Source organism: Oncorhynchus kisutch, linkage group LG27 (assembly GCF_002021735.2).
Source record: "Oncorhynchus kisutch isolate 150728-3 linkage group LG27, Okis_V2, whole genome shotgun sequence".
Classification (NCBI taxonomy): Eukaryota; Metazoa; Chordata; class Actinopteri; order Salmoniformes; family Salmonidae; genus Oncorhynchus; species Oncorhynchus kisutch.
In genome coordinates, this window is record NC_034200.2 from 13,006,560 (window position 1) to 13,025,447 (window position 18,888).

Below are 18,888 nucleotides of genomic sequence, written 5' to 3' on the forward strand. Positions count from 1 at the left end.
ATGCTTTCGCTGTAAAGCCTATTGTAAATCAGACAATGCAGTTAGATGAATAAGACTTTAGGTACATACAAGTGTCTTATATTGGTTAAAAGCTTAAATGTTTAATATCCATAATTTTAATGATTATTTCTTTGAATTGCGCACCCTTCAATTTCACCGGAAGTTGTCGGCAGGTGTCTCGTTGGCGGGACGCCTAGCCCTAAGAATGGAACACTAGTCACTTTAATAATGTTTACGTATATGGCATTACTCATCTCATATGTATATACTGTATTCTATGCTATTCTACTGCATCTTAGTCCGTTCCACTCTGACATCGCTCGTCCACATGTATATAGTCTTAATTCATTCCTACTTAGATTTGTGTATTGGGTATGTTGTGTAATTTGTTAGATATTACTTGTTAGATATTACTGCATTGTCAGAGCTAGAAGCACAATCATTTCGCTACACCCACAATAACATCTGCTAGTCACGTGTATGTGATTTGATTTGACTGAACAGCATTCTCACATAGGTGTTTTTATCCAGGTAGGAAAGGGCAGTGTGGAGTGCAATTGAGACTGCGTCACCTGTGGGTCTGTGGAGTGCAATTGAGACTGTGTCATCTGTGGATCTGACGGGGCGGTATGCGAATTAGGGTCTCAGGTTTCCGGGATGATGGTGTTGATGTGAGCCATGACCAACCTTTCAAAGCACTTCATGGCTACCGACGTGAGTGCTACAGGGTGGTAGTAATTTAGGCAGATTACCTTCGCTTATGTTGGTCTGCTGAAACATGTAGTTATAACAGACTCAGTCAGGGAGAGGTTGAAAATGTCAGTGAAGACACTTACCAGTTGGCCTGCGCATGCTCTGAGTACGTGTCCTGGTAATCCATCTGGCCTCGCAGCCTTGTAAATGTTAACCTGTTTAAAGGTCTTGCTCACATCGGCTACGGAGAACATGATCACACAGTCGTCCGGTCATCGGCATTTAGCTCGTCTGGTAGGCTCGCGTCACTGGGCAGCTCGTGGCTGGGTTTTCCTTTGTAGTCCATAATAGTTTGCCAGCCCTGCCACATTCGACGAGCGTCAGAGCTGGTGTAGTAGGATTCAATCTTAGTTCTGTATTGACGCTTTGCCTGTTTGATGGTTCGTCTGAGGGCATAGCGAGATTTCTCATAAGCGTCCGGATTAGTGCCCTGCTCCTTGAAAGCGGCAGCACATGGCTTCTGGTTGGGATATGCACGTACGGCCACTGTGGAGACAACATTGTCGATGCACTTATTGATGAAGCCAGTGACTGTGGTGGTATACTCCTCAATGCCATTGGATGAATCCCAGAACATATTCCAGTCTGTGCTAGCAAAACAGTCCTGTAGCTTAGCATCCGATTCATCTAAACGCTTCACAGTATTTATTGAGTGAGTCACTGGTACTTCCTGCTTTAGTTTGTGCTTGTAAGCAGGAATCAGGAGGATAGAATTATGGTCAGATTTACCAAATGGAGGGTGAGGGTGTGCTTTGTATGCGTCTCTGTGTGTGGAGTAAATGTGGTCTAGAGTTTTTTCCCCCTCTGGTTAAACATGTGACATGCTGGTAGAAATAAGGTAAAACAGATTTTAGTTTGCCTGCATTAAAGTCCCCGGCCACTAGGAGCGCTGCTTCTGGATGAGCATTTTCTTATTTGCTTATGGCATTATACAGCTCGTTGAGTGCGGCCTTAGTGCAAGCATCGGTTTGTGGCGGTAAATAGACAGCTACAAAAAAATATAGATAAACTCTCCCGGTAAATAGTGTGGTCTACAGCTTATTATGAGGTACTCTACCTCAGGCGAGCAATACCTCGAGACTTACTTAATATTAGACATTGCGCACCAGCTGTTATTGACAAATAGACACACACCACCCTTCATTTTACCAGACGTAACTGTTCTGTCCTGCTGATGCACGGAAAATCCAGCAGGGTAGCCTAGTGGTTAGAGTGTTGGGCTAGTAACCGGAAGGTTGCAAGTTCAAGCTGACAAGGTACAAATCTGTCGTTCTGCCCCTGAACAGGCAGTTAACCCACTGTTCCTAGGCCGTCATTGAAAATAAGAATTTGTTCTTAACTGACTTGCCTAGTTAAATAAAGGTAAAATAAAAAATATTATCTGTGTCGTCGTTCAGCCACGATTCTGTGAAATATAAGATATTACAGTTTTTAATGTCCCATTGGTTGGATAATCTCGAACGGAAATCATCCAGTTTATTCTCCAGTGATTGCACATTGGACAATAGAACGGATAAGAGGCAGGTTACCCACTCGCTGACGACTTCTCACAAGGCACCCCGATCTCCGCCCCCAGTATTTCCGTCTTTTCTTCACGCGAATTACGTGGACCTCGGCCTGGTCTCTGAGAAAATAGTATATCCTTTGCATCGGACTCATTAATGAAAAATCTTTGTCCAGTTCGAGGTGAGTAATTGCTGTTCTGTTGTCCATAAGCTCTTTTTGGTCATAAGAGACAGTAACAGCAACATTATTAACAATATAAGTTTAAAAAATGCAAAAAACAACACACAAAATAGCACAGTTGGTAAGGAGCCTTTCATAAAGCTACACCAAATTGAAAAGAAAAGTGAGAAAGGTAACCATTTATTTTAAAGCCTGATATTTCCCAGGTAGTTACTTATAAATTGCTTGTTAAAATGGTAACTATCTAATAAGTGCATAGTAATTACACCTTGGTTTCTTTGAGATTCATTGACACAAACATCACTACGATATGTACCATTTGGTACCAATTATATTGACACCTTCTCTGAAAGATAATAAAGAGCATTTTTTGAGGGTACGATGATCGTCCCATGTCCTCTGTCAATGGTGGACTTTTGCCTCAGGCCTCACATCATAAAGGGACCTTGTGAGCTGGGCATAAGAAAATTAAAGCCCCCCCCCATGCTCCGCTGGAGGCATAATAAATAAATAATAATAAATCTCCATCAAAATATGACTATTTAAGCTAGAGATATCAGTGTCTTTGCATGGGCTGCATCTCAATCCACTACATCCTCCAATGTCGGCCTTCCGCATCTGCGGAAGAATGGGTCGTCACTAGTTACCACAGCCACGAAGTTATAATTATGGCTAAACCCGGCCTATTTCTAAAATGTATCTTCTTAAAATCTGATTTTAAACCTAACCTTAACCACACTGCTAATCCTACCCTTAAATTAAGACCAAAAAAGCTCATTTCTGTTTTCATGAATTTTTACAACAAAGCCAATTTGGACTTTGTGGCTGTGGGAACTAGATACAACCGGTGGAAGGTGGCAGAGCTACAATGGTGTTTGCCCCCTCTAGCACCAGGGTCAGCTGTACCCCTTCTAGCACCAGGGTCAGCTGTACCCCCTCTAGCACCAGGGTCAGCTGTACCCCCTCTAGCACCAGGATCAGCTGTAACCCCTCTAGCACCAGGGTCAGCTGTACCCCCTCTAGCACCAGGGTCAGCTGTACCCCCTCTAGCACCAGGGTCAGCGCACTCTCAAATGTTGTTTTTAGCCATCATTGTAAGAAAATGATGGCACCCCGGAGTTGCCTCTTCACTGTTGACGTTGAGACTGGTGTTTGCGGGTACTATTTAATGAAGATGCCAGTTGAGGACTTGTGAGGCGTCTGTTTCTCAAAACTAGACACTATACCTCTTTCTATTCTGGTTAGTGCCAGTTTGCGCTGTTCGGTGAAGGGAGTAGTACACAGCGTTGTATGAGATCTTCAGTTTCTTGGCAATTTCTCGCATGGAATAGCCTTCATTTCTCAAAACAAGAATAGACTAACGAGTTTCAGAAGAAAGTTATTTGTTCCTGGCCATTTTAAACATGTAATCGAACCCACAAATGCTGATACTCCAGATACTCAACTAGTCTAAAGAAGGCCAGTTGTATTGCTTCTTTAATCAGAACAAAATTTTTCAGCTGTGCTAACATAATTGCAAAAGGGTTTTCTAATGATCAATTAGCCTTTTAAAATGATAAACTTGGATTAGCCAACATAACCTGCCATTGGAACACTGGAGTGATGGTTGCTGATAATGGGCCTCTGTACGCCTCTGTAGATATTCCATAATCTGGCTTTTCCAGCTAAAATAGTCAGTTACAACATTAACATTCTTCCGATGGCATTGAGGAGTACACCACATCAGTCACTGGCTTTATCAATAAGTGCATCGAGGACGTTGTCCCCCCAGTGACTGTACGTACATACCCCAACCAGAAGCCTTGGATTACAGGCAACATTTCCACTGAGCTAAAGGGTAGAGCTGCCACTTTCAAGGTGCGGGACTCTAACCCGGAAGCTTACAAGAAATCCTGCTATGCCCTGCGACGAACCATCAAATAGGCAAAGCGTAAATACAGGGCTAAGATTAAATCACACTACACCGGCTCCGACGCTCGTCTTATGTGGCAGGGCTTGCAAACTATTACAGACTACAAAGGGAAGCACAGCTGCGAGCTGCCCAGTGACTTGAGCCTACCAGAAGAGCTAAATCACTTCTACGCTCGCTTCGAGGTAAGCAACACTAAGGCATCCATGAGAGCATCAGCAGTTCCGGGCGACTGTGTGATCACGCTCTCCGTAGCCGACGTGAGTAGCACCTTTAAACAGGTCAACATACACAAGGCTGCGGGGCCATACGGATTACCAGGATATGTGCTCCGGGCATGTACTGACCAACTGGCAGGTGACATTTTCAACATGACCCTGATTGAGTCTGTATTACCAACATGTTTCAAGCAGACCACCATAGTCCCTGTGCCCAAGAACACAAAGGCAACCTGCTTAAATGACTACAGACCCATAGCACTCACGTCCGTAAACATGAAGTGCTTTGAAAGGTTGGTAATGGCTCACATCAACACCATTATCCCAGAAACCCTAGAACCACTCCAATTTGCATAACGCCCAAACAGATCCACAGATGATGCAATCGCCATTGCACTCCACACTGCCCTTTCCCACCTGGACAAAGGGAACACCTAGGTGAGAATGCTATTCATTGACTACAGCTCAGCGTTCAAGATCATAGTACCCTCAAAGCTCATCACTAAGCTAAGGATCTAAGGAACACCTCCCTTAGAGGCTACATACGGACCGTTAGTGGAATTCCCACGAGAGAGTAACAGTTAATGTGATTGGGTGTTAATTATTTCACTAGGCTACCTGTATTTGACATTGCGTCGTTATTTCGCTGAACACACTTTTTGGCAGTGAAACAAGGCTAATCAGGCGAGAAAAAAAACTCACCCAAATGTATAGCCCCGTTGGGAAATATAAATGGACGGTTTGAAAATGTGAAGAACAAAACATTTAAACCATTTAAAAAACAAATGTGAATAACATTTTTATTTGGCATACCCCCAACGGCATTGCGCGTACCCCTGGAGTGGTGGTCCACAGATGGTGGTCTCAGAGCCATGTACCTATGTCCCAATGGGATTCTGGAGTATTGCGTCTTAGCGTCTATGGAATATGCTTCATGCGATAGTAGTTTATCACAGGGGTTTATGTCCCAGGTTGTATTTACGCTTAAAAGCATGTGTGGCACCTCTATGGATATGTGTGCTTACAGTAATGAAATGTATGTTTATGATATGAAAATGTGCATGCATGGTGTGCATGGTGCATGGTGCATGGTGCATGGTGTGCATGGTGCATGGTGTGCATGCATGGTGAAAGGTTATTGGTCATTCAATGACACAGTATGGCATGATGGTTAGGCCTATTGCTATTTAAACCGTGGCATTTATTTGTTTGGGAGAGAGGACAAGGAACAGGTCCACATGCTGCCAGGTTACAGGTTAGAGTTGAAGTTTTGTTTGAAAATCTCTATTTGGTTCAGTGTTTCCTTTTATTGCAACAATTCATTTGTCATTTTGTTTTTGTAAATACTTGTAGAGTTCTCCAGTAATCTACACATTAGCCAATAAAAGCTTAACTCTAGACAGAGAAAAACGATCTTCATTGTCAGCCTCCTCAATTTTCAAATCCTACCACTGGGTCAACCTTCACAGAGGGTTACTGGGATGTCATTATTAAATATCAAACTTGTTAAAAAGATTCTGATAGGACAATTTTCACACTCCCACCATATGACAACAACACAGGCTACCTGCCATCGAGAAAGCACAAATGAATATGATGTTATTCAATGATATCAGTCCCCACAACAGATAAGAGCTTAATAATACTGTAGTAGGATATCTACTGTACAACAGACATTGCAGTATTCCATACTGTGGTGCATTTAATTGCTCTGCACATGCAACCGTAGGTGTATCTTAGTGTAACTTGAGTGTTCAAACAACAAATTGGGTAACATGTGAGCATCACATCAAGTCATCAGTTGTTTACTCATTTGTTCCCCCCACCATGTTACATATGTGGTACGTTTCCCACATAAGAGGGCCAGGACACTTTGCCCTGATCAATAGCAATAAAGCAATCCATTTGTCAGTCTGGCGCTGTATGTATGGAGGTGGGGTTGGTGAGGAGGAAAAGAATATAGCTCATTTACAACTTTACTGTGGCGGTGGGGAGGGCGGTGGTTTCAGGCTGCACTCCATGAGCAAACACACACACGAGCGTGCACGCAAACACGAGCGCACACACACACACACAGCCCCCACCCTCTACCCCCCAGTATAAGGCCCCCTCTGGTCCAAGAAGTGCATGTCAGAGTGCACTTTGCCCAGGCCAACCATAAAGCCTGACCATAAATATAGCTCTGGTTCTGAACTGGGTGACATGTGAGAGGACCTTCAGACGAAGAGCGATCAATGCCTCCAACACAGCACTCAGACCTAAGACAGGCACATATACGGCCAATTGCCAAACAGTTATGAAAATACATGACTCCTATCTGGAACTGGGATGACATGTCAACATCCCAAATAAAGAGGAAGGAATCAACTCCTTCCAACATGGCAGATTTGAATCGAAACAAACAAATACATTATTCTGAACATATCTAGGGGAAATGCTATTTTCACAGAGGGTGGCAAGTTGATTTCCCTTCCTAATGTTCTGGCAGGACTACATGCATGTAGACTCTCTTGAGTTATGTTCAATAGGCCAATAAACTGACTGGGCATTGGATATATTGCCACCTTGTGGTATGCTCTACAACCTGCACTTCAACTATATTCTTCCTCATCCTTCTTTAGTTTAGAAAACGTTTTGAAGTGATGGCATACTGAAACCTTCAATAGAATGTGTTCCTGCATCAAACATTATTTTAGCCAGGTATGCCTTCGTCGTGGAGCTTTACACATTGACAAAAATGAGAAAGTTCAACTCAACATCTCCATTTGTTTTTTAAAATTGAATATCAGAAACATACAATTATACTTGCAGTGAAGTCGCTCAACAACTACACCACACCAGTCAACCAACAGATTCCCATTCAGAGTGACACAGAGAAGCATCCAGGGTAAATGCCCTGCATAAGGGATATTGACAGATCTCCCAACAGGCCAAAAGGTGTGAACCCGAACCCGCCAAGATCCCTCCACAGTTTCCCAATAGCTGTCCCTCAACCATTCGAGACCCCTCCCAAGAATAAAACATACAATTAATTCCATTCCCAACCCCCAAGAACCCCCCAATGCGCCAACCACCAAGAAAATGAACTAAAAATTTAAAAAATTAAAAGACAAGAAACAGCAAACACCGCAAAAAAAACAACTAAAAAACAAAAGGACATCAAGGACAACTAAAATCTTAACAGAAACTATTCAGACCACCATGACCTTTTCCAAATTTTGTTACGTTACATCCTTATTCTAAAATGGATTAAATTGTCCCCTCCCATGAATCTACACACAAAACCCCATAATGACAAAGCAAAACAGGTTTATAAAAATTTCATAATCGCAAGTATTCAGACCCTGTACTCAGTACTTTGTTGAAGCACCTTTGGCAGCGATTTCAGCCTCGAGTCTTCTTGGGTATGATACTACAAGCTTGGCTAGTCTCCCAGTCCCTTCCGCTGAAAAACATTCCCCACAGCATGATGCTGCCACCACCATGCTTCACCGTAGGGATGGTGCCATGTTTCCTCCAGACGTGACACCTGGCATTCAGGCCAAAGAGTTCAATCTTTGTTTCATAAGACCAGAGATGTTGTTTCTCATGGTCTGAGAGTCCTTTAAGTGCCTTTTGACAAACTCCAAGCTCGCTGTCATGTGCCTTTTACTGAGGAGTTGCTTCTGTCTGGCCACTCTACCATAAAGGCCTGATTGGTGGAGTGCTGCAGAAATGGTTGTCCTTCAGGAAGGTTCAACTCCCATCTCCACACCTCTGTAGCTGTCAGTGACCATTGAGTTCTTGGTCACCTCCCTGACCAAGGCCTTTCTCCCTCGATTGCTCAGTTAGTCCGGGCAGCCAGCTCCATGAAGAGTCTTGGTGGTTCCAAACTTCTTCCATTTAAGAATGATGGAGGCCACTGTGTTCTTGGGGACCTTCAATGTTGCAGACCCTTTTTTGTACCCTTCCCCAGATCTGTGCCTCGACACAATCCTACCACAGAGCTCTACAGACATTCCTTCAACCTCATGGCTTGGTTTTTGCTCTGACATGCACAGTCAACTGTGGGACCTTATATAGACAGGTATGCTCCTTTCCAAATCATTTTATTTACCACAGGTGGACTCCAATCAAGTTATAGAAACATCAAGGATGATCAATGGAAACAGGATGCACCGGAGCTCAATTTCAAGATCAAAGCAAAGTGTCTGAATACTTATGGAAATAAGGTATTTCTGTTCATTTGTAATACATTTAGAACATTTTCAAAAAAACAGTTTTCGCTTTGTCATTATGGGGTAGTGTGTTGATTGATGAGGGACATTTAAAATAAAATATATATTTTAGAATAACACAATGTGGAAAAGGTGAAGGGGTCCGAATACTTTCCAAATGCACTGTAAATATAGACCATCGGAAGGAAAAGATACCACTTACCATCTGTGTGCTGGGTAAAAAAAAAGACCACTGTGAGGTTAAGGGGAGACAGTTGGGTGAACAGCTGGATGAATTATCCCTTTAAAACATAGCTTTGCTGTTTCTGTTGTGTTGCACAGTATGTTATGTGGCCGGCCCTAGAGGGTCTGGTCCTTGTCCTGAGCAGTGGGTGTGTGATCAGCAGCAGATAGGCAAGGCAGGCAGTCTGCTGGGGGGATCCAATCATGGCTCAGACCCAGCCGTCCATTCAATCATCCATCACCCTGACTGACTGACTGCAGCACTGCCACCCCGTCGGGGTGCTGGAGACAGCACTATCTTCCCTGGCCTGAGGATTGGGGAGAATAGCTGTGCTGCATGAGGGGAGGGCTGTTTGCTGACTGGGTCATGAGGGGTCAGGGGTCGTTATTCCCCCACCAGGCAGTCAGTTTGTCAGTTAACCCCTGCTGGGTGTGAGTGACAGGAGCCCATTAGTCCTGCCGTGTAAGAGAGGGATAGAAATGACAGTCACACCAGGACACTGACTGTCTTTGACCCCCCTCCCCCCAGCAGTGGATTTAGGTACAGGCGACATGGGCAAGCCGCCCAGTGCAGCAAGGGACACCTGCACAATATTTATTTTATAAATATTCCAAAAGGTGACTTTTGCACGATGGGTTTTCTATCGCTCATTTACACGCCACGTTAATGATATCATGTCACCGTGTGAGACTGTGGGTCAATTAACCTGGTCGGAGCGGGCGCCCTGATTCGAGTTTGTGAGCTAGGCAGACTACTGCCTGGGAAGGTCTCCCACTCAGAAGTACGAGATGGGGAGGGAGGTGGGGGTAGGTTGACCTCAGATCTCCCCACTGGAAGCCAGAGGTAGGGGGAGCGGGGGAATCTATCAAATAGCGCACCTCTTACTTTGTACAGTACTAATGCAATTAGTTGTGCAATTTAGTTTGTGTGTTTCTTGTTTGAAGTGCAATAGTGTAATAATCAGGCTCTCTTCTTTATAAGTGTGTTATTCCATTTGTGTATTTGAGTGATATAGGATTTGTGAAATGTAGTTGTTTTTTTGTTAGAAATAGTGTACCCCAATGTGTTTCAATAAGTATTTTTATTTTTGTATACATTTTTATATGGTTTTAAATGTTTTGATTATTATTTATTAGTGTAAAATTAGTTAGTGCAGGGGGGGGGGGGGGGGGGGGGGGAAATCACCCAGGGAGCCATACAAGCTAGAACCACCACTGCCCCCCCAGGACTGTGCTGTGATCAGTGAGGGAGATCATAGAACCATTCCTAGTGTCTGCTGATTTACCTTAGTTTGCAGCCCTTCAATTTTGTTTAGTCAATTATTGTTTTGTATATTGATGCGATCAGCCAAATGCCTCTAAATGTAAATTTGTCAAAAACAAAGACAGTGAGACGCCAGCCTACACAGCAGGGGAAAGGCAACATGCTAATTAATTGTCCATCAAACATTTATAAATAAACAAGTTGACACTGTCGTCCTTCAGTCAATTTACGTTCACAAGAAACAAATAAAAAAAGTACCTGTGGTTAGGATATCCCAAGGTTCATTTTGAACTTTATTTCAGCTATACGTTTGTTTTTTAAAGCACTTTTAAGCAATACAGTGACCAGCTTTCATGATACATGTTGTACTGCATACATCAAACATTCATGCCAAAAAAAAAGGAGAGAGAATACTACCGAAACCTTTTTTAAATCTGAACAGATATAAGTATGGAAAATAAGGTACAAAATAAGCCTTTATAACAACTGCATCAAGACAATACTACGATAAAGCAATATTAGTGTTTCAAGCTTTTAAAACGTTAACGTGATCAGTGAAAGGAATAAAAACGTTATTTCCTATAAAAAAAGAGCTCGTTTGCACTGGCAAACCCATTCGCGAGGGAGCTGGTCACCTTATACAGAAGTGATCTGCTTTTCCCTCCAGAGAGGGATGTGCTGTATTAGTGTCAACATTGCCAGGGGAACCATGTTCTCCTTAGCCAAAAAAAAAAAAAAAACACTGGTAGAAGGACACATGAAGAAGCTGACAAAAATATATCCCTTTCCTTATCAATCAATCTTACTATTGACTCTGAACATGTTAGACTTGCAGAGACAAAACAAGATATAAAATAATACTTTGATAATTTTTGTTGTTGCTGGAAGTCTATCAAAATAAAAGACCCATTTCAACATTGATATTGAAGCAGAATGTGTGGTGGGTGTGGGAGAGGCTACATATAAATCCTATTTATGGGCAGCAATACAAAATCATTTACTCTATATTATCGTTTTGGCTTTCCATTAGATTGTACACTACCTCAATACATTATTATATATATATTTTTTAAAGAAAATACATTTAAATAAAATACAAGGTAAAGAGCACCTTATCCCCAAACAACTTCTTTAACAGGTACATCATTTTTGGAAGCAATGGCACAGGAATAATCAATGGTTATTAGCGATGCTTATAAGAATCATAGGATGGATGAATATCAGACAGACAATACCACCTAGTCTCGGGAAACAGCTCCACAGCAACTTGTGACATACGTGTTGACATACATGCTCAATGATGTGCGAATTCATCCATCCAGCGAGTACATGACGGACACTATTCACTTAGAGAAGGAGGCAGAATGAGACGTGTCTTGACTTGCACCTCCACTGGGCGTACAGTATTTAACAGCTGCAGCCCAAAGGTGACGCAATGCTAAACATGTGCTGCCTGCCTGCATTTCTCCACAGAGAGAGCGCGCGAGAGAGAGAGGTTGGTAAACAAGGTACAGCTGATGAAGTGTTGCCTGGCGATTGGACGACCGCCGTATCACTACGTTACCAGAGTTACGGTGGCGGTGGACCTCCAAAAGACCTCAGAAAGAACAGCACTTTTGCTTTTACGTTCAATCAGACGTTTTTTCTCCTACCTAGAGAGCATGCCAACTAGTGCAAACCGGTCCTGTTGATTGGTATTAAACACTCCGTAGAGGAGCATGTCACAACAATAACCCGAACTCAAATATGCACGTGTCGCAGGAGACCGGCTGAACCTTTTAAAAACGGACATTGCATTTGTACAAACATGCCATCATACTGTAATTATCATTGATTAACGTTAAGTAAACTCCAAAAGAACGGAATATCCCAGTCAGTAGCTTCCATTATGAATACGATTGCATAAGAAACACAATTCCAATAGAACCAATGATGAATGGGCTTTAGATTTAGCATCAGAGGCAGTCTTCCAGGCTATTTCGCAAGGCCAAGAGTCCAACATGACAGGGCTGCGTGCCAAGGACCCCACCACAGATATCATTATAAGAGGACGAGTTTCTCTCCCGAGAGAGAGAGAGAGAATTTTTGTAGAATCAATGATAAATGGGCTTTAGATTTAGCTTGAGGCAGTCCTTCAACAGAAGAAGAGTTGACGTGTCTTCCGGGCCTGTACATTTCCCAAGGCCAAGAGTCCAACACAACAGGGCTGCGTGCCAAGGACCCCACCACAGATATCATAACAGAAATGGTAAGAGAGAGAGATAGAAAGGAAGGTCAAAGGGCATTCTGAGGAGCAAAGCACTTTTTCCTGACACAGGGGGATCAAGACACTAGTCTGCTGCAGGCTTTTAACTGAGATACAACACCAAGGTTCTCTGAAGACAATGTCAGCTTTTTTTTTTGTAACAAGGTTTCCATTTTTAAAAAGAAGCCACAATTGTAATGCTTAAGTCTATGTTTTGTTTTTCTGGTTGTAAGACGTCCTACGCTGGGCAGGGCTAGCAGACACAGAGGGGAGAGCAGTGAAGTTCAGAAAGATGAGAGAGCAGCAGCTGGTGTGGTTGGTTGTTGATGGGGGGGGGGTATGGGGAGTATAGTAGGCCGAGACTGAAGCCTGGGACTCTAGTAGAGGAGGATGCGTCTCTCGATGGCCTTGCGGCAGATGGGGCACTCGCTCATGCGGTCGCCACACAGCTGGCAGGTGCCGTGGCCACACATGAAGATCATGTTCTTCAGCCGGTCCAGGCACACTGGACACATGGTCTGGAAAGATACGCACAGTAACACTTAGTACTCATCCCAGTTCTGATATAAACATACTGTATTTGGAAAATGGTTGCTGTAAGACATGGCTACAGATGCCAAGAGAGTCTAAAGCCATGTCTAAGGGCAAGGAAAAGGTGTTTAATATCCTCATGCTACTGTGCCATCAGAAAGTATTCACAACCCTTGACTTACACATTTTGTTGTGTTACAGCCTGAATTCAACATGTCTCACCCATCGACACACAGTACCCAATAACGACAAAGTGAAAACATGTTTAGACATTCTTGCAAATTCAGTGAAACAAAACAGAAATCTAATTTACACAAGTATTCACACCTGAGTCAATACATGTTAGAATCACCTTTGGCAGCGATTACAGCTGTGAGTATTTCTGGGTAAGTCCAAGAGCTTTGCGCACCTGGATTGCACAATATTTGCACATTCTTTTTTATTTTTTATTCTTTATTCTTCAAGCTCTGTCAAGATGGTTGGTTGAGCATTGCTTGACAGCCATTTTCAAGTCTTGCCATAGATTTTCAAACCGATTTAAGTCAAAACCGTAACTAGGCCACGCAGACCTTGGCAAGCAACTCCAGTGTATTAGGTTAGTGTCATGCTGAAAGGTGAATTTGTGTCCCAGTGTCTGTTGGAAAGCAGACTGAACCATGTTTTCCTCTGGGATTTTTGCTGTGCTTAGCTCTACTCAGTCACCCCCCCCCCCCCCCAAAAAAAAACTAGCCCTTGACCCATGACAAGCATACCCTTAACATGATGCAGGCACCACCATGCTTGAAAACATGAAGAGTGGTACTCAGTGATGTGTTGGATTTGCACCAAACTCATAAAAAAAAAGGTCCCTTTTTCAGGACCCTTCCTTTCAAAGATAATTCGTAAAAATCCAAATAACTTCACAGATCTTCATTGTAAATGGTTTAAACATGGTTTTCAATTAATCTCAAACAATTAATGAACATGCACCTATGGAACGGTCATTAAGACACTACCAGCTTAGACGGTACGCAATTAAGGTCACAGCTATGAAAACTTAGGACACTAAAGAGACCTTTCTACTGACTCTGAAAAATCACCAAAAGAAAGATGCCCAGGGTCTCTGCTCATCTGCGTGAACGTGCCTTTGGCATCCTGCAAGGAGGCATGAGGACTGCAGGTGTGGCCAGGGCAATAAATTGCAATGTCCGTACTGTGAGACGCCTACAGGGAAACAGGATGGACAGCTGATCGTCCTCACAGTGGCAGACCACGTGTAACAACACCTGCACAGGATCGGTATATCTGATCATCACACCTGCGGGACAGGTACAGGATGGCAACAACAACTGCCAGAGTTACAACAGGAACGCACAATCCCACCAGACATCACCGGCTACAACGTCACCTATGGGCACAAGCCCACTGTCGCTGGACCAGACAGGACTGGCAAAAAGTGCTCTTCACTGACGAGTTGCAGTTTTGTCTCAGCAGGGGTGATGGTCGGATTCGCATTTCTTGTCGAAGGAATGAGCGTAACACAGAGGCCTGTACTCTGGAGCGGGATCGTGGTCTGGGCACGACATGACATGACCCTCCAGCATGACAATGCAACCAGCCATACTGCTCGTGATTTCCTGCAAGACAGGAATGTCAGTGTTCTGCCATGGCTAGCGAAGAGCCCGGATCTCAATCCCATTGAGCACATCTGGGACCTGTTGGATCGGAGGGTGAGGGCTAGGGTTATTCCCCCCAGAAATGTCCGGGAACTTGCAGGTGCCTTGGAAGAGTGTGGTAACATATCACAGCAAGAACTGGTAAATATGGTGCAGTCCATGAGGTGGAGATGCACTGCAGTACTTAATGTAGGTGGTGGCCACATCAGATACTGACTGTTACTTTTGATTTTGACAACCCCCTTTGTTCAGGGACACATTATTCAATTTCTGTTAGTCACATGTTTTTAGAACTTGTTCACTTTATGTCTCAGTTGTTGAATCTTGTCATGTTCATACAAATACTTGCACATGTTAAGTTTGTTGAAAATAAATGCAGTTGACAGTGAGAGGACTTTTTTTTTTGCTGAGTATATTTACGAAATGAAGGTGTAATTTTGCAGTTTTACTTTAGTGCCTTACTGCAAACAGGATGCATGTTTTGGATTATTTCATTATGTACAGGCATCCATCTTTTCACTCTGTCATTTAGGTTCGTACTGTGGAGTAACTACAATGTTGTTGATCCATTCTCAGTTCTCTCCCGACACAGCCATTAAACTGTTTTAAAGTCACCATTGGCCTCATGTTGAAATGCCTGAGCGGTTTCCTTCCTCTCCGGCAACCGAGTTAGGAAGGATGCCTGTATCTTTGTAGAGACTGGTGCATTAATACACAATCTAAAGAGTAATTAATAACATCACCACGCTCGAAGGGATATTCAATGTATTTTTATTTGTTAAAAGTACCGTCTACCAATAGGTGCCTTTCTTTGCGAGGCATTGGAAAACCTCCCTGGTATTTGTGCTTGAATCGTTGTTTGATATTCATTGCTCAACTGAGGGACCTTACAGATACTTTTGTGTGTGGGGTACAGAGATGAGGTAGTCATTAAATTATTTTATGTTAAACACTATTATTGCACACAGAGTGAGTCCATGCAACCTAATATGTGACTTGTAAAGCACATTTTTACTCCTGCACTTATTTAGGCTTGCCATAACAAAGAGGTTGAATACTTAGACTCAAGACATTTCAGCATTTCATTTGTAATAAAAAATAATAATAATTTCCTAAAAAAACATACTTTCCCTTTGACATTATGGGGCATTGTGTGGAGGCCAGTGACACAAAATCACAATCGAATCCATAGTAAATTCAGACTGTTACAACAAAACGTGGAATAAGTTCAAGGGTGTGGATACGTTCTGAAGGCATTGTAAGTGAATGGTTATTGGATGTGCCGAGCATACACACAAAGTGGACCGTTCAACATTTGTTTATTACAATTAAACCAAATCTGAACCAAGAACAGTGGGGCAAAAAAGTATTTAGTCAGCCACCAATTGTGCAAGTTCTCCCACTTAAAAATATGAGAGTCCTGTAATTTATCATAGGTACACTTCAACTATGACAGACAAAATTAGGGGAAAAAAATGCAGAAAATCACATTGTAGGATTTTTTATGAATTTATTTGCAAATTATGGTGGAAAATAAGTGTTTGGTCACCTACAAACAAGCAAGATTTCTGGCTCTCACAGACCTGTAAACTTCTTTAAGAGGCTCCTCTGTCCTCCACTCGTTACCTGTATTAATGGCACCTGTTTGAACTTGTTATCAGTATAAATACACCTGTCCACAACCTCAAACAGTCACACTCCAAACTCCACTATGGCCAAGACCAAAGAGCTGTCAAAGGACACCAGAAACAAAATTGTAGACCTGCACCAGGCTGGGAAGACTGAATCTGCAATAGGTAAGCAGCTTGGTTTGAAAAAATCAACTGTGGGAGCAATTATTAGGAGACATACAAACCACTGATAATCTCCCTCGATCTGAGGCTCCACGCAAGATCTCACCCCGTGGGGTCAAAATGATCACAAGAACGGTGAGCAAAAATCCCAGAACCACACACGGGGACCTGGTGAATGACCTGCAGAGAGCTGGGACTAAAGTAACAAAGCCTACCATCAGTAACACACTACGCCGCCAGGGACTCAAATCCTGCAGTGCCAGACGTGTCCCCCTGCTTAAGCCAGTACATGTCCAGGCCCGTCTGAATTTTGCTAGAGAGCATTTGGATGATCCAGAAGAAGATTGGGAGAATGTCATATGGTCAGATGAAACCAAAATATAACTTTTTGGGAAAAACTCAACTCGTCGTGTTTGGAGGACAAAGAATGCTGAGTTGCATCCAAAGAACACCATACCTACTGTGAAGCATGGGGGTGGAAACATCATGCTTTGGGGCTGTTTTTATGCAAAGGGACCAGGACAACTAATCTGTGTAAAGGAAAGAATGAATGGGGCCATGTATTGTGAGATTTTGTGTGAAAACCTCCTTCCATCAGCAAGGGCATTGAAGATGAAACGTGGCTGGGTCTTTCAGCATGACAATGATCCCAAACACACCGCCCGGGCAACGAAGGAGTGGCTTCGTAAGAAGCATTTCAAGGTCCTGGAGTGGCCTAGCCAGTCTCCAGATCTCAACCCCATAGAAAATCTTTGGAGGGAGTTGAAAGTCCGTGTTGCCCAGCAACAGCCCCAAAACATCACTGCTCTAGAAGAGATCTGCATGGAGGAATGGGCCAAAATACCAGCAACAGTCTGTGAAAACCTTGTGAAGACTTACAGAAAACATTTGACCTCTGTCATTGCCAACAAAGGGTATATAACAAAGTATTGAGATAAACTTTTGTTATTGACCAAATACTTATTTTCCACCATCTTTTGCAAATAAATTCATAAAAAATCCTACAATGTGATTTTCTGGATTTTTCCCCCTCATTTTGTCTGTCATAGTTGAAGTGTACCTATGATAAATTACAGGCCTCTCATATTTTTAAGTGGGAGAACTTGCACAATTGGTGGCTGACTAAATACTTTTTTGCCCCACTGTATATAAACTCAAATGATGCATGGCGTTTAACGGAGGTCTTTAGTACATACCACCATGTTGTCTTTCGTACATACCACCATGTCGTCTTTCGTACATATCACCATGTCGTCTTTAGTACATACCACCATGTCGTCTTTCGTACATACCACCATGTCGTCTTTCGTACATACCACCATGTCGTCTTTCGTACATACCACCATGTCGTCTTTCGTACATACCACCATGCCGTCTTTCGTACATACCACCATGCCGTCTTTCGTACATACCACCATGCCGTCTTTCGTACATACCACCATGCCGTCTTTCGTACATACCACCATGCCGTCTTTCGTACATACCACCATGTCGTCTTTCGTACATACCACCATGTCGTCTTTCGTACATACCACCATGTCGTCTTTCGTACATACCACCATGCCGTCTTTCGTACATACCACCATGCCGTCTTTCGTACATACCACCATGCCGTCTTTCGTACATACCACCATGTCGTCTTTCGTACATACCACCATGTCGTCTTTCGTACATACCACCATGTCGTCTTTCGTACATACCACCATGCCGTCTTTCGTACATACCACCATGTCGTCTTTCGTACATACCACCATGTCGTCTTTCGTACATACCACCATGTCGTCTTTCGTACATACCACCACGCTTACCTGCTCCTTGATGTCCTGCAGTTGCTGCTGCAGCTTCTGAACGTCAGCGTTGACATTGGTGTTGTCTTTGTCTCTCTGCATGGCTGGGATGTTACCGCTGGCTGTAGGAGGGAAACAAGGATAGAACGCACACAAAGTTGAGAAAGTAACCAACAACCAACATATGCAGGCTCTCAAACTAGTGGCCCCCGGAGCCGTTTCAATGCAGCCTAGAGAGACCGCAAGCGGGAGAGATTGAGAGACAGAAGGGGAGATGCCTTTCATTCTGTTGGTGGCAATGTCAACGCAAAACTCCCTTATATTGACATGCTGCTCTAAAGGCCAAACGAGTCAAGCAATCATACAGCCCCGTCTATGTGGGCCATTCTGGGAAGAGTTCTACACTTGAATCCAGGCCTTTTTTAACAAGCAGCGATTTCAGAGTTCGACACATGCACTTCCCCAGACAGTGTTCGGCCGAAAGTGGTCCGAGGCCACGTGCTTGAGGGCACAACCTGTCTGAATGGTGGAAATCAGTGTAATTGTGGGTGTGTGCGATTCTGTGTGTGGTGTGGAGCGGTGAGCGAAGGACCGCTGCAAAGGAAAGG

General features: G+C 43.4%; 1 protein-coding gene across 5 annotated transcripts in view; it reads right to left on the reverse strand.

Annotated features, from left to right (window-relative positions):
* Nucleotides 1–10,532: 10,532 nt before the first annotated feature.
* mib1 (MIB E3 ubiquitin protein ligase 1) overlaps nt 10,533–18,888 on the reverse strand; it is a 91,893-nt gene continuing 83,537 nt past the window's right edge. For 3 of the 5 annotated variants that reach the window (XM_031806490.1, XM_031806488.1, XM_031806486.1), the window contains 2 exons: nt 18,302–18,402; nt 10,533–13,032 (listed from right to left, as the gene is read on the reverse strand). In XM_031806490.1, the coding sequence (XP_031662350.1) occupies nt 12,892–13,032; nt 18,302–18,402 (242 nt within the window). In that variant the 3' untranslated portion in view covers nt 10,533–12,891. The remainder of the gene's footprint in view (nt 13,033–18,301; nt 18,403–18,888) is intronic. The other 2 variants (XM_031806491.1, XM_031806487.1) reach the window with 1 other exon arrangement.